The following is a 15,672-nucleotide window of genomic DNA, read 5'->3' on the forward strand; positions in this document are numbered from 1 at the left end:
CCCTGTCGGGACCTTTAAACTCTCCTTAACGTTCCCTGTCGGGACCTTTAAACTCTCCTTAAAGGGGAACTATTTTACTATTTCTTTCACTATTTGGGAACTTTTACACAATTCCTGTGAGTCTATGGAACACCTCTGTAATATTATTATTTTTTTTATTCATTGTTTTGTATTTCTAATCAAGTCCTCAAAAACAGCATTTTTCTACCTCAAGATCTCGAGCCGTTTTTTGTACCTGATGCCACACAGCCACATTATCATGCAGCCGAGTCTCTCTGACATCACAGATCAGCACATTTTCAGATGACTCAGTTCAGTGAGGGTGAATATTGTGAGAGGAGAATTGGAAGAATGCGCCAATATGAGAATTAGAGACATAGATCATATTAATGTTAAGTTCACATAGCTAGGAAACAATGCTAAACACTGAAAAAGGCCATTTATAAGATAGTTCCCCTTTAACGTTCCCTGTCGGACGTTCTGTCTCCTTAACGTTCCCTGTCGGACGTTCTGTCTCCTTAACGTTCCCTGTCAGACGTTCTGTCTCTAGACCTCTGTGGGAACCTCCTGTGTTGCTGGGAAGGCGTGGCGTCCATCACCCAGCAGATGGAGCACCTGGAGGAGCTGCTGCTCAAGTATGGATGGATGGATGAACGAACGAACGAACAAACGAATGAATGAATGAATTTATTTCGGTCTTCTTTTACAAAGCAATGTACAATAGTAGTAGGACATTTATATATATATAAAAAATAAAAATGACCGAAAAGGTGTAGGCTGAAGCCGAGGCTTATGATTGCCGACCCTTTTTACATTACATTAGTAACAAACAAAAAAAACATAATTCAGTACATCATTTAGCAAAAAACGAAAGGTTAAAAAAGTTGCATAGTTTTATATATACAAAACGCATACACATTTATTTATTTATTTTGTATATATATATATATTCTTTTTGTCACGATTTTAATACAGTTAATACAAGGTTTTATATTTATTTATCACCTTATATTTGAATAATTTCTTAAATTGATGTACTGTAGAGAGACGGTAGAGAGACGGAGGGACAGACGAGACAGCGTCCCGTTAGTATCGGCCGCTTCTTAAAGGAGCCGTAAGTGGTATTTGTTCAAATAAGTCTACATGTTAAGATAATAGCTCTACACTCCGACAGTCATCACTGATATAGAGTGTCTGGTCAGTAACATGTGTCTCCCAGTCCCTCCGCTCTGCAGTAAACAGCCATCACTGATATAGAGTGTCTGGTCAGTAACATGTGTCTCCCAGTCCCTCCTGCTCTGCAGTAAACAGCCATCACTGATACAGAGTGTCTGGTCAGTAACATGGGTCTCCCAGTCCCTCCACTCTGCAGTAAACAGACATCACTGATATAGAGTGTCTGGTCAGTAACATGGGTCTCCCAGTCCCTCCACTCTGCAGTAAACAGCCATCACTGATATAGAGTGTCTGGTCAGTAACATGGGTCTCCCAGTCCCTCCACTCTGCAGTAAACAGCCATCACTGATATAGTGTCTGGTCAGTAACATGGGTCTCCCAGTCCCTCCGCTCTGCAGTAAACAGCCATCACTGATATAGAGTGTCTGGTCAGTAACATGGGTCTCCCAGTCCCTCCGCTCTGCAGTAAACAGCCATCACTGATATAGAGTGTCTGGTCAGTAACATGGGTCTCCCAGTCCCTCCGCTCTGCAGTAAACAGACATCACTGATATAGTGTCTGGTCAGTAACATGGGTCTCCCAGTCCCTCCGCTCTGCAGTAAACAGACATCACTGATATAGAGTGTCTGGTCAGTAACATGGGTCTCCCAGTCCCTCCTGCTCTGCAGTAAACAGCCATCACTGATATAGTGTCTGGTCAGTAACATGGGTCTCTCAGTCCCTCCACTCTGCAGTAAACAGCCATCACTGATATAGAGTGTCTGGTCAGTAACATGGGTCTCCCAGTCCCTCCACTCTGCAGTAAACAGTCATCACTGATATTTTTTAACCTTTATTTAACCAGGAAGTCCCATTGAGATACAAGATCTCTTTTGCAAGGGAGACCTGGCCAAGATGACAGCAATAACACCCGAAAACATCAGACAGCAATAAAATGTGCGGTACATCACACAAGAACATAATAAAAGTGCATGTACACAATACACAATACATCACACGTAAACATAAAAACACAAAACAGAACAGTCTACATAACAGTAAAAGTGTACGACAGTAAAATACAGGGCAATACAGTAACTCTGCAGTTTTGCAGCTGGGACCCGACTAGAGAAAGCAGCGACACTCTTCCTGTAGGAAGTTATGTAATACAGACCTAAACTCGCAGAGGGAGACCAGGGTATCTAAGTGGATATGGTCCTGTAGCCCATTCCATGCCGAAGGTGCGAAGCTTGAAAAAGCCGTTCTTCCTAATTCAGTGTTTATTCTCGTTTTTTTTAAAAGTAGCCATCTTGTGGACCTGGTATGGTAGCTGCTAGAGGCAAAGCTAATTAGGTTGGAAAGATATAGGGGAAGCTTCCCTATGATGGCCTTATATATAAAAACAAACATGTGGGATTTCCTCCGTACGTACAGAGAGGTCCATCCTACCATTTGGTAAAGCACACAATGGTGAGTAAGCCCTTTGGCACTAGTGATGAAGCGCAGAGAAGCATGATACACACTGTCTAGCTTTTTTAGCATTGAAGAGGCTAAAGAGTAACATGGGTCTCCCAGTCCCTCCGCTCTGCAGTAAACAGGAAATACATTTCCTGGTATCCCGTTCCCACTTTATCCAATCAGGAGAGAGAACTCCACACTGCCAAAATGGTCTGACAAATATAGTTTTAAGCAAATGTGTCATTGAAACAAGTAAAATAATCTTCCAGTGCAGTAAGCAAACTTGGAAATACCAGGAAATGTAGTTTGTGTTTACTGCAGAGCGGAGGGACTGGGAGACCCATGTTACTGACCAGACACTCTGTATCAGTGATGGCTGTTTACTGCAGAGTGGAGGGACTGAGAGACCCATGTTACTGACCAGACACTCTGTATCAGTGATGTCTGTTTACTGCAGAGCGGAGGGACTGGGAGACCCATGTTACTGACCAGACACTCTGTATCAGTGATGTCTGTTTACTGCAGAGCGGAGGGACTGGGAGACCCATGTTACTGACCAGACACTCTGTATCAGTGATGGATGAAGGAATGTAGAGCTACTTAACACTTAGCTTAACAAATAATACCACAGCACCTTTAAAAGGGATAGTTCTGATTTCATTTCTTTTGAACCCTAGTTCTTAGGGGGAAGAAAATCCATATGCGATATTCTGTATGTCAATATTATATAGATACAGTGATGCCAAGTATTGATATAATTATTATTATTTTTTTATAATAATAAATACATCAATAAAAAAATTTTTGACCTGTCCTTCCTCAGCTACAACAGACTGCGCGTGACCTCCGACCTCTCGGCTCAACGCCACGCCTTCTCCTGCCTGAAGGTCCTCTCCCTCACCAACTGCGCCCTCACCTGGCCCCAGGTACCCACCGCCGGCTGTGTTGCTAGGCAACGGCTACTACGACCCCGGTTGACCTCCCCGTTGGGGTCTGTCGCTGTGTTTCGACGAAATCATGCTAAATAAATAACTCTCAAAATAATATTGGACATTTCGGTCACTCAAGATGGAACTTAACTTCTTGGCTGTGGTGACGGGGGTTGGGTACCGTTCACATTTTAACCGATACCGGTACCAGTTCCTGGAATTCGGTATCTGTACCCAACAGTACCTTTTTCGGTACTTAGCTCTCTGTAATAACAGTAAGAAAAGTTTAAAAAAGAAGTCCAAACTTCTCAATTTCAACATTGTTGTTATTTATTGTTGTAACACCACACAAAATAAATCGCATGATCATGTATTGTGTTTTTAAATGTTTAAATATTCACATAGCCACATTATCTGGCCGTCCTCAGTAAATATGATCAAACTCCTCTGACCTCGCCGGGTCTTTCCAAAGACCCAAGAGACGGGACAGTAATATATATATATATTTTTGTGGAAAAGGCTCGCTCTTGTCTAGAATATTTCACTCTTAATGTAAATGTAAACATGTAAAGGTACGTGAATTCGGTACCGATTGATCTAGCGTGAATCTGGGTTTAACATGATTTGTGGAGCTCCCTCTGGTGTTGTGGTCGTGGTATTCACTGACCTTTGGGAAGTATTTTGACATGTACATGGGTACCTTAGTCGTATGGTGTATCTTGTAGACCAGGCCCATTGCAAGTTGCTGTACTCTGTCGTCTACTCTAAGCCATCCTAGGTTGTCAAAGTGGGCAGGGGTGAGGTGGGTTCTAGGGGTAAGGTCAAGTAGAAGTCTGACCAGTTTGTTTTGTGATGTTTGTAATCTTTGTAATCTTCTCTTTTGTTTTGTGCCACCCGTCAGCTACTCGAGTGCGCCCCCATGTGGCCCCGGCTGGAAGAGCTTTACGTCTCAGACAATGAGATCACGGAGCTGCAGAGGTAACTGTAATATCACGTCCCCCTCTCTCTCTCGTCTCTGTTTGGTCCAAACACACATAGAATCTCCTCGATTTAAAAAGACAGCCCTATATAGTCTTATAGTAATCATAGTAATCATAATAATCTGTATGATAGCATGTACGACAATGCTGTATATACCCATATTTATATTCTATATTTACAGCATATATATATATATATATATATATATATATATATATATATATATATACATTTTGTCTGAATATAACTGCATATAACCCCTCTATATACTTACTTATACACCTGCTTGAAGTTTACACCTGTATCACTGTACATATTAATGCTACAACTCTGTACATACATCTGATTAGCACTACACTCTGTAGTACTAATTGTAGTAAATTGTAGTAAAAAATAAATCTAACCCTAAACTACCTTACTGTCATGCACTTGTCCTAATAAACTAACCTACACTGTAGCACTCAACACTTTGATGAACAGTGTTACTCAGCTGATAAGAGTTGTGCCCTTCCTGATGACTTGTCGTACAGAACTTGTAAGTCGCTTTGGATAAAAGTGTCAGCTAAATTACTAAATGACTAAATGTAAATGTAGTACCCTGAATTTCCCCAAGGGGATCAATAAAGGAGTATCTTATTTAATCTTAATTTGTATATTTTGTACCCAGTTTAATCACCTGTACATTGTATATCGCAGTTGCACTTTTTACGGCTACATTTGCACTCTGGCTGGATGCCAGACATATTTTTTCGCGGTACTGTACTTGTGCTGCATGATGACAATACATTGGAATCTAATCTAATCTGATTTTTAAAAGGCCCCAGGCTGTGCTGCAGTCTCTGAGCCTCCTGGACCTGTCCAACAACCGTCTAGCCGAGGACGGCGTGCTGAGTCTCGGGGACCTGCCCAGGTACAAACCCACCAGGCTCATCGTAGTGAAGGGATATTTCTACTTTTTGATTGATTGAACATTGTGGGAAAGCTGATGGCTGGGGATCGGACGTTGTGGACAGCGACTCCTACAGGTCGGTTGGTGCGCCTGCGCAGCAGAATCAGGAAGCGACGGGGGCGGCGTGTCCCTCCCACGCGTTACTCCTCGCCGCTGAGAGATTGCGCCGTGCAGGTGAAAAGATGCGACGGCTGCCTCCTCGTGTACCGGAGGGGATAGACGGGGTCAATTTTCAGAAAATCATAACCCTGAAGGCATTTCGTGTTTATTTTTGGTACACAACATTTCTAGGGGTATTAAGGGGTGCTGAATCCAAATCTGCTGTATACCAAGCTCAAAAATGTCAAATAAGGCCTCAAAATTGAGAAATCCAACATGGCCGCCAGCGCCAGGCTGAAATCTATTTAAGTGCATATCTTTTTGACTAAACAAGGTAGAAACATGAATGAAATGTGTTTTTATATGTTTGCATACATGAGGAATTTAAAATCATATCCTGATTTTAGATCAGTTGTGAAAATGTTGCTTGAAACTCATATTTATAGCAGAAACGGTGGTCGTTATTGATGCATAACTCATCAACCAAATAAGAAAGAAAAGCAGGATGATCCCAGGCCATGGATTTATTCATCAAACTCTTTTCTCTTGATTTTTTTTAATCAACATGTCATTTATGCAAATTAGATAGTCCTTAATATGCGTACAGTAGCTTAGGTACAGTAATTTATTGTCAGTCATCAATCGTATTCAGGCAGGTGTCGCAGGTGTCTTGCAGTTGCATGATTCATCCAATGCCACTTTTCCAGAATAGAATAGAATAGATTATAATATAATAAAATAAAAATATTATTTTACCATATCAATATAAGTGAAGGTTCAAGTTTCTTTATTAGTTATCATACAGAATACAGAATACTTTGCATGAAATGTTTCTTTCTGTGTTGCTCCTGAGAGTGTGCTAGATAATAACAAGATAGTATAAAATAAGTATAATAAGTATAAAATAGAAAGTCAAGAAGTCAAGTACGTAAACAAGTGTAAACAACAAAATTGTTCAGTGTTTCTATATATACAGTATGTACAGCTGGTACATAAATGGTGAGGTATAGCTTAGCTTGTGGTGCCACCTTGTAGTGGTGAGGTGCAATAAGGAATGAGAATGATGTGCAATTTCCTTACCAATAATATAAATATAAATATAAAGTGTAAATTGTGTCTAAAGTGGTAAAGTGGGTGATACAGTGTGTTGTTTATTTAAGTGAGTGTATGTGCGCTGTGGGTGTGTTGATGGTTTGCTTATTGTTCATTGTTCATTCATTGAGCATCCTGATGGCCTGGGGATAGAAGCACCTTCTGAGTCTCTCTGTGCTTGCCATGGAGACTCCGGTATCGCTTGCCTGATCGCAGCAGTTCAAAGAGACAGTTGTTTGAGTGGCTGGAGTCTTTGATTATTCTCTTAGCCTTGCCCATGCACCGCTTGTTGTAAATGTCTTGGAGAGTGGGAAGCCCACCTTCAATTGTGCGTTCGGCTGAACGGGCCACTCTCTGTAGTCTGCTGCGGTCTTGTGCAGTGCTATTCCCAAACCAGGAGGTGATATTGCCAGTCAGGATGCTCTCTATTGTGCATGAGTAGAAGTTCTTGAGGATCTTCTGACTCACGTTGAACTTCCTTAAGCGCCTAAGGAAGTAGAGGCGTTGTCGTGCCTTCTTGATAACACTGTCAATGTGTGTGGTCCATGTCAAGTCCTCGGATATGTGGACTCCGAGGTACTTAAAACTGTTCACTCTCTCAACCGGTGCCCCGTCGATGCTGAGGGGGCTGTAGTCCCTGACCCCGACCTCCTAAAGTCCACAATCATCTCCTTTGTTTTGCTGATGTTCAGGGAGAGGCTGTTCTCTTGACACCATCCCGCTAGAACCTTAACCTCTTCCAGGTAGGCCCTCTCATCGTTTGCAGAGATCAGGCCCACCACTACTGTGTCGTGAGCAAATTTGATGATTGTGTTGTTGTTCCGCTGTGCCACACAGTCATGTGTGTACAGGGAGTGGAGGAGGGGACTCAGGACACAGCCCTGGGGGGCCCCTATGTTGAGAGTGCTGGATGAGGAGGTGCAGTTGCCTGCTCTCACCACCTGGGGTCTGCCCGTCAGGAAGTCCAAGACCCACTGGCAGAGGTCATAGTTCAAGCCCAGGTCCCTGAGCTTGGCTATGAGTTTGGAGGGGACTATGGTATTGAATGCTGAGCTGGAGGTCGATGAATAGCATCTCACATAGTTCCCCTGCCTCTTGTCCAGGTGTGATGCTGCTGTGTGCAGCACATGGGCTATGGCGTCCTCCGTGGACCTGTTGGGGCGGTATGCAAATTGCAGGGGGTCCAGGTTGATGGGGAGGGAGGAACAGATGTAGCCCTTCACTAGCTTCTCAAAGCACTTCATGGCTATGGAGGTGAGAGCTACAGGGCGGTAGTCGTTGAGGCAAGCTGGCTTGGATTTTTTGGGTACAGGGATAATGGTGGACTTCTTCAGACAGGTGGGGATGACGGCCTGTTCTAAGGACAGGTTAAATATGTCAGTGAATACCGGGGCCAGTTGGTCGGCACAGACTTTTAGGACGCGGCCGGGGATACCGTCCGGACCTGCTGCCTTCCTGATATTCACTTTCTTAAACGTCCTCCTCACCTCATGTTCTGTTATCCTGAACACTGAGTCTCCATCAGCAGTGCCCCCCCCCCCCCTCCTCCATTGCAGTGGTTTGTAGGCTGGTGCTGTTATTCCCAGCCTCAAACCTCACATAGAAGGTATTGAGATCATTTGCCAGTTGGATGTCACTGTTCAGTTTGAGGGAGGTGCCTTTGTAATCTGTCATCGTTCTGAGGCCCTGCCACATAGCTCTAGTCAGCCTGTTCATATTGAAGTTCAATTGAATCCCTGTAGCGCCTTTTTGCTTCTATTACTGTCCTCCTAACATTGTATCTCACCACCTTGTGGTCATTCATGTTGCCTGTCGCAAGCCTGGCGTTGTATGCTGAGGTGCGCGCCTTCAGAGCTTCACGGACGGATTTGTCTACCCAGGGCTTTTGGTTTGGGTAAACTCTAATTGTGGTAGAGGGGATTGTTTCTTCTACCAAAGTACAAACAAAGTCCAGCACTGTTTCCGTGTAGTCATTAATATTATTTGTGTTATCGCGGAACACCCCCCAGTCTGTACATTCTAGTGCAGCTTGGAGCGTCTCCTCCGACGCCACCGTCCAGCGCTTCACCTCTCGCGATACTACAGGAATGCGCTTGAGACTTTGTTTATACTGCGGTACAAGAAAGATGGCGTCGTGATCTGACTTGCCGAAAGGACTGGCAGCATGTGATTTTTAACCGCTCTTAAATTGCGAGTAGCAATGGTCTAAAATATTCCCGCCTCTGGTAGAAGAAGTCACATGCTGGTAGAATTTTGGCAGCACTTTTCTCAGATTAGCGCTATTGAAATCACCCACAACCACAATAGCAGCGTCAACGTTAGCTGCTTGGAGCTTGTTTACCTCGTTGTGGAGCTTGGAGAGCGCGTCGCCTGTGTTTGCTTGTGGTGGAATATACACTCCGATCAGAATGACCGACGTTAATTCTCTCGGGAGAAAGAATGGCCGGCACTTGATGGATATATACTCCAGGTTTGGGGAGCAGTGGTTTGAAAGCTCCTTCACGTTGCCTGGATCACACCAATTGTTGTTCAACATGAAAGCTATTCCACCTTCCCGCTTTTTACCGGAATCTTCCTCTGTACGTTTGAATACTTGTTACAGTAATCCTTACAGTGACAGCTTATTCACACTCTTCCTCAGTGTTCCGGCAGGTGTTGACTTTCTTACAGTTGCATGCTTCGATACATGCCATGTGACTCTTCCTGAATAGAATAGAGTAGAAGATAATTAAAAGATTATAGCCAGCTCCCGTACAAGTATATGGAACAGACTTGTTTTTGATTTCACAACGTACTGGTCTGTGGCGCTGTTTGCGTTTCAGCCTTGTGCCTGTTTTGATGGATTGGTCATGGTATCTGTCAAAGACGACATCTTCAACACGGTGTCAGTGAACTTGTTGGCATAGTCACCAAATGTTGTAGTGTCAGGTGGCTTTCCGAGTGCCATTACCAGAGCTTGGCCATCAATGACCAGGCAGCTGGGTCCCTGAAGGGTAAGATCTGCAGGGGTTTTAACTTGTTTCGTCAGTATATTTGCTAACACAGACTTGTTGGTGGAATGTAGACTCCCATTAGTTGTGGCCAGAGATGGTGGGATGGGCATGAGCTCATGCTGGAGGATATTGTCAAGGTCTACCTTACGACCTGCTCTGTAAGCTGTGATGAGCCTTTGTAGAATCTGCCTGTCCACTTTTGATGGTGTTTTGCTTGTTCTTGGAAAGTTGCACAACTTCATACAAAGAGGCAAATGTCTTGGCTTTGTTCATTCGAATGGGTGATTTCAGGTTCAGGTGCTGGTCACTATCTGGAGGTTCACACAAACGTTTGTCCACAAACATGTTCAGTTGTGCCTGTCCAAGGTGTTCTGCGCCAAGTATGGATTCTTGAATCTCCGGTGTGACTACGTCCTTGTTGATGTATGTAAGAAAACTTACAAAAGCAAATTTAATTCAGGTTTGTACCTTGTGTAGTCACACTTAACTCATTAAGCCCCACCATTTATTTTTAGAAAATTCGCCTAAAACAGCATGCTTACATTAAAATGCTTATATATCCAGATCTATAAGAGCTACTTGCATAAACGTGGTGCCTGAAGAAAGCTAAGACTTGGGGGATTCTAATGTTGGTGTCCAACACTGTACAGTTATTACCAAATTGCTGTCGTATTCCTGCAAACACTGAATAAATGTAATTTTTTTATCCTCACCTATACAAAGATTACAGTTAGACAGTCAAAAACACCCTGTTACTCATGGTTGCACCCCAGCTATATTCCTACTCTCTTCCTCCATAGGTGCAGATGTTCTGTGCAAAGTTTCATGTCAGTAGAATAAAAACTGTGGGTTTAGCACCTGTTTTTGTGGAGAGAGGGCCTAGTGCTGGCGGCCATGTTGGATTTCTCAATTTTGAGGCCTTATTTGACATTTTTGAGCTTGGTATACAGCAAATTTGGATTCAGCACCCCTTAATACCCCTAGAAATGTTGTGTACCAAAAATAAACACGAAATGCCTTCAGCACTTTATACAAGCACATTTTCTGAAATTCTGCCTAGTCTAGGACACGTGATGCAAGGCTTCGTCCACATTGCAGCCGGCCAGTGGGAGGCGTGGCCTAACAGCGTTCGAGACAGGGGAGGGTAGAATTGGACGATGCGAAATTGGGATGGGAGAAAAATAGAAAATGGGAGAAAAAAGTAGATAAAAAAAAAGATTGCAGAATGGGTACAGTACGGCTCAATACACACAATTGTTAAGGGGATGCAGACCAGAGAAAGACTTTCATCTTGTTTACATCAGGGTCCCCCATTTTCAATTCATCATGACATTTATGAAATACAGACAGGGCTTGACGTTAACTTTTTGGCTCACTAGCCACTGTGGCTAGTGGTTTTCCAAAGTCACTAGCCACTCAGCATTTTCACTAGCCAAAAATCCCCGCACTCGCGCCCCCACCCAAAAAGTAATAAATATAGGTCATTTCTTCTTCACTAACCCCTGCTGGGGACAGTATCATTGTAATCATACTGCTACACGCCAACTGTACAACTGTGCTTCTGACTGTTGACTCCATTGGTTACTACTGCCTGCGACCAGTGACTCAGCCTCAAAAGGAGCTCCAGTTGGGGCAACGGCTGACTGGGACAAGATGGAGGGTGTAGATGTGGAAGGAGTTGTGTTGAACCTAGCAATTACATTGTTGCTCCAAACACTGTGAACATTATCATTGACACACCTATGCCTTGGCTGTGTTGAACCTAGCAATTATATTATTGCTCCAAACGCTGTGAACATTATCATTGACACACCTATGCAGGGCTTGACGTTAACTTTTTGGCTCACTAGCCACTGTGGCTAGTGGTTTTCCAAAGTCACTAGCCACTCAGCATTTTCACTAGCCCTGGGCAGGTGGGCAGGTGTCAACGTCAAGCCCTGCATACAGATATACAGTACTGTTTACCAGAGATCCTAACAGAAACTATATACATTCTAGGGGGAGGAAACTGTACATTAGGAGGGGGTTGGGTGGGTTGGGTGATTTGGACATTTACGCGGGCCAGTTTCTAATTGCAGCCTCCCGTAGGTGCTCTTTGAGGGCGGTTTTGAAGGAGGGTAGGGATTCACATTCCTTTACGGCTGTGGGTAGGGCTGTTCCATATTGTTGTGGCATAATTGCGAAACGTGTTTAGTCCCTTGTTTGTGCCACTTTAGTAGAACTAGTCAAAAACCAGCAGTGGTACCTCTATGTAAAGTCATCTAGTAGTAAACTAGTGACCACTGCGGTCCCTGTGGTCTGCTGTCAACACCACCACTCCTCCCAGGTGGCAGGCTCCTCATTCACTTCATTTTGGGGGCCTAGTCTAAATCAGATTCACATTCAGTTTTCTTTGCCATATGCAGCAAGTACAATGGAATTCCTACTCTCCATTTGCTCCACAGCATAAAGGAATAAAAAAAAAAAGCGCAACAGTTTACAGAATAAAAAAGCAGGTATTTATATACGATAAATAAATCTGCGGTATGTGCAATACAATAAGTACAACGAAGTATAAGTAAATAAGAATAAAAATGTAAATAAAAAGTACACATATAATATGCACAAATATTATACTTCTGAAGTATAAACAAACGATACAGACATATAAGTCTGTGTAATATATCTTTCTGTGTCAAAGGTACTTTTTGGAGCTAATATTGCCATTTGTCAGTAAAGGACCTATTTCCCCATGTGAGGTGTAGTTTGACCAACTGCCAACTTCTCACGGAATGTTTAGAATCTTTCCTCCAGCGAGGCAGCAGGTAACCATGGTAACCCCTCCCTGCACATTCCATGCAGGCAGGGCACACTCACACCTGCAACAAATTGACCGGATCTGCTTTTATTTTTCAAAAGTAATAGATCTGTAAACAAACACACATCAAATGCCAAAAGAGTGAAATATCCCTTTAAGCTTGTCACACTATATATTTGGGGTCAAACAATCTCAATACAGAATCTGAAATTCTGAAAAACCATAGCCTGACTGAATAATCAGTTCTGTTCATAGCCTGGCCGAATAATCATCATCTCTGTTCATAGCCTGACTGACTAATCAGTCCTGTTCATATTCTAAATTCACTCGTTTCAGACTGGAGAATCTGAACTTGTCCAATACTGGCCTGTCTGTCCTCTGCTTTGACGACGTCGCTCCTGGTAAGTTCAACATAATCGTCTCCTTTTCCTTTTAGTATTCATGGTTTTAGATTAGTATTCATAGGTGGAAATATGTAAATCCTGTTTCCTGTTGAACACGTCCGTTTTTTTTTTATGTAAAGAAATAGTAGGTTGGAAGCCACCTGAATGTAATTTATTATTTATTTTGTAGAAATGTGTTTGAACCAAACAGAAACACTTCTTAGCGTACATCTTGCTATAACTAAGAGATTCAGCCAGACCAATGTGTAGAACTCAGACCATATCTAATGTGTAATATGTGTGTATACATTCCTATGTTGTGTGTCTTCATTCATATGTCGTGTGTATTCATTCCAATGTCGTGTGTATTCATTCCAATGTAGTGTGTATTCATTCCTATGTCGTGTGTATTCATTCCAATGTTGTGTGTATTCATTCACATGTCGTGTGTATTCATTCCTATGTCGTGTGTATTCATTCCTATGTAGTGTGTATTCATTCCAATGTCGTGTGTATTCCTATGTCGTGTGTATTCATTCCAATGTAGTGTGTATTCATTCCTATGTCGTGTGTATTCATTCCTATGTCGTGTGTATTCATTCCTATGTCGTGTGTATTCATTCCTATGTAGTGTGTATTCATTCCTATGTAGTGTGTATTCATTCCTATGTTGTGTGTATTCATTCCTATGTTGTGTGTATTCATTCATATGTTGTGTGTATTCATTCCTATGTCATGTGTATTCATTCATATGTAGTGTGTATTCATTCCAATGTTGTGTGTATTCATTCTACATTATTTATTTTCGCTTTCAAGGTTCAGAAACGACAAAGTTCCCTGCACTGACGATTCTCTCACTTAAGAACAACAACATATCAGACGTGAGTATTTGTCTGCAAACGTAATGTGTTTACTATACAAAATGCATTCAACAATTATTTTAATATTGTTTTATTTTCTGTTTGTTTGGAATGTCTCTGACCTCTGACATTGATGTAACACACGTTTTCTTAATTAAAGGTGCTGTAAGTGGTATAGTTAAAATAAACAAGTGTTAAAGTGCTCTACACTCTGAGTGGTCAGTGACACGGCTCTCTCGGTCCCTCCGCTCTGCGCTAAACACAAAATAAATGTTCTGGTTTCCCTTCATCATGTTTTTTTTATCCAATCATGTTCAATCTTGAGTTGAAAATAGGAGAATGTAGTAGGGACGGGTACGAGTGATGTCTTCCCAGATCCAGTTCAGTACAGAGTAGTTATTTTTTTTTAAACAACAAATCTATGTTTATTTTGCAGCAATTCTTTGTCGTTGCCGCCATCTTTAGTGTTACAGATTTCCCCACGACCACAGGGATCCTTCTCATGTTACAGTCTGGTCTCTGGATGTGATGGAGGAGTGCGCTGCATGTTGAATGCACAGTGCAGAGTTGCAATTCAACTGAATTTACATGAAACGGGGATGTTTTAACTAAAACATGCCACAACACCTAGTATTTTAGTATACTAGTATACCCAGAGCTTACTGATTAGAGGTCTTGTGCGCCCCCCAGTGGCGCGTGGTGAACGAGCTTACTGATTAGAGGTCTTGTGCGCCCCCCAGTGGCGGCTGGTGAACGAGCGTACTGATTAGAGGTCTTGTGCGCCCCCCAGTGGCACGTGGTGAACGAGCGTACTGATTAGAGGTCTTGTGCGCCCCCCAGTGGCGGGTGGTGAACGAGCGTACTGATTAGAGGTCTTGTGCGCCCCCCAGTGGCACGTGGTGAACGAGCGTACTGATTAGAGGTCTTGTGCGCCCCCCAGTGGCACGTGGTGAACGAGCGTACTGATTAGAGGTCTTGTGCGCCCCCCAGTGGCGGCTGGTGAACGAGCGTACTGATTAGAGGTCTTGTGCGCCCCCCAGTGGCGGCTGGTGAACGAGCGTACTGATTAGAGGTCTTGTGCGCCCCCCCCCAGTGGCGGCTGGTGAACGAGCGTACTGATTAGAGGTCTTGTGCGCCCCCCAGTGGCGGCTGGTGAACGAGCGTACTGATTAGAGGTCTTGTGCGCCCCCCAGTGGCGGGTGGTGAACGAGCTGGGGAAGCTGAGGAGTCTGACACACCTGTCCTGCCGTTACAACCCTCTCGTGGCGCGAGACGGGAACCCGAAGACGACCAGGGAGCTGCTCATAGCCAAGCTGGCCCGGCTGGTCAGCCTGGACCTGTCCCAGGTCAGTGTGTGAGTGTGTGTGTGTGCGTGTGTGCGTGTGTGTGTGTGTGAAGTGAGTGAGTGTGTTAGGGGTGGGAATCACCAGAGGCCTCACGATACGATATTATCACGATACTTGAGTCACGATACGATAGTATTGCGATACTAAAATGTGTATTTATTTAATACAGGGCTGTACGTTCACTTTTTTTCCACATAGCACTGGTACAGAGGTTGATAGTTTTGTAGCACAGGCCAAAATCTTGTAGTATAAAACGTGTTATATTTGTAACAGTCACAAATGTGCCTATTGTATTTGTGTTATTTAGTTGCAGTGCCATGTTTGGCTGTCATTTTCATGCTGACAAGTTCACGTCACACAGCCAGACACGTTACGTGTAAGGAATTATGGGATTTGGTGTTGGATGTATGGACTCTACTAGGGGTGGGAATCACCAGTTTCATCACGATACGATATCGATTCTTTGGACGATACGATACGATATTTGCCGATATCTGCCACGATACGATACAATGCAGGTGCCTGCAATCGATATGAGACGATATCATAACTTCATAAGCCCATTTTAACACAATCGGTAACATTTAGATCAACTCAAAAAAGGTAACGGAAATATAATTTGAAAAAAA

The 15,672-nt window shown here is 43.3% G+C and overlaps 1 protein-coding gene across 3 annotated transcripts in view; it reads left to right on the forward strand.

The window, feature by feature from the left end:
* Positions 1-15,672, forward strand: part of tbce (tubulin folding cofactor E) — a 58,205-nt gene that overhangs the window by 17,080 nt on the left and 25,453 nt on the right. For all 3 annotated transcript variants that reach the window (XM_084318808.1, XM_084318807.1, XM_084318809.1), the window contains 7 exons: positions 536-635; positions 3,438-3,540; positions 4,445-4,521; positions 5,342-5,434; positions 12,791-12,855; positions 13,654-13,718; positions 14,891-15,043. In XM_084318808.1, the coding sequence (XP_084174934.1) occupies positions 536-635; positions 3,438-3,540; positions 4,445-4,521; positions 5,342-5,434; positions 12,791-12,855; positions 13,654-13,718; positions 14,891-15,043 (656 nt within the window). The remainder of the gene's footprint in view (positions 1-535; positions 636-3,437; positions 3,541-4,444; positions 4,522-5,341; positions 5,435-12,790; positions 12,856-13,653; positions 13,719-14,890; positions 15,044-15,672) is intronic.

This window comes from Notolepis coatsorum (assembly GCF_963971535.1).
Source record: "Notolepis coatsorum genome assembly, chromosome: 7".
Lineage (NCBI taxonomy): Eukaryota > Metazoa > Chordata > Actinopteri > Aulopiformes > Paralepididae > Notolepis > Notolepis coatsorum.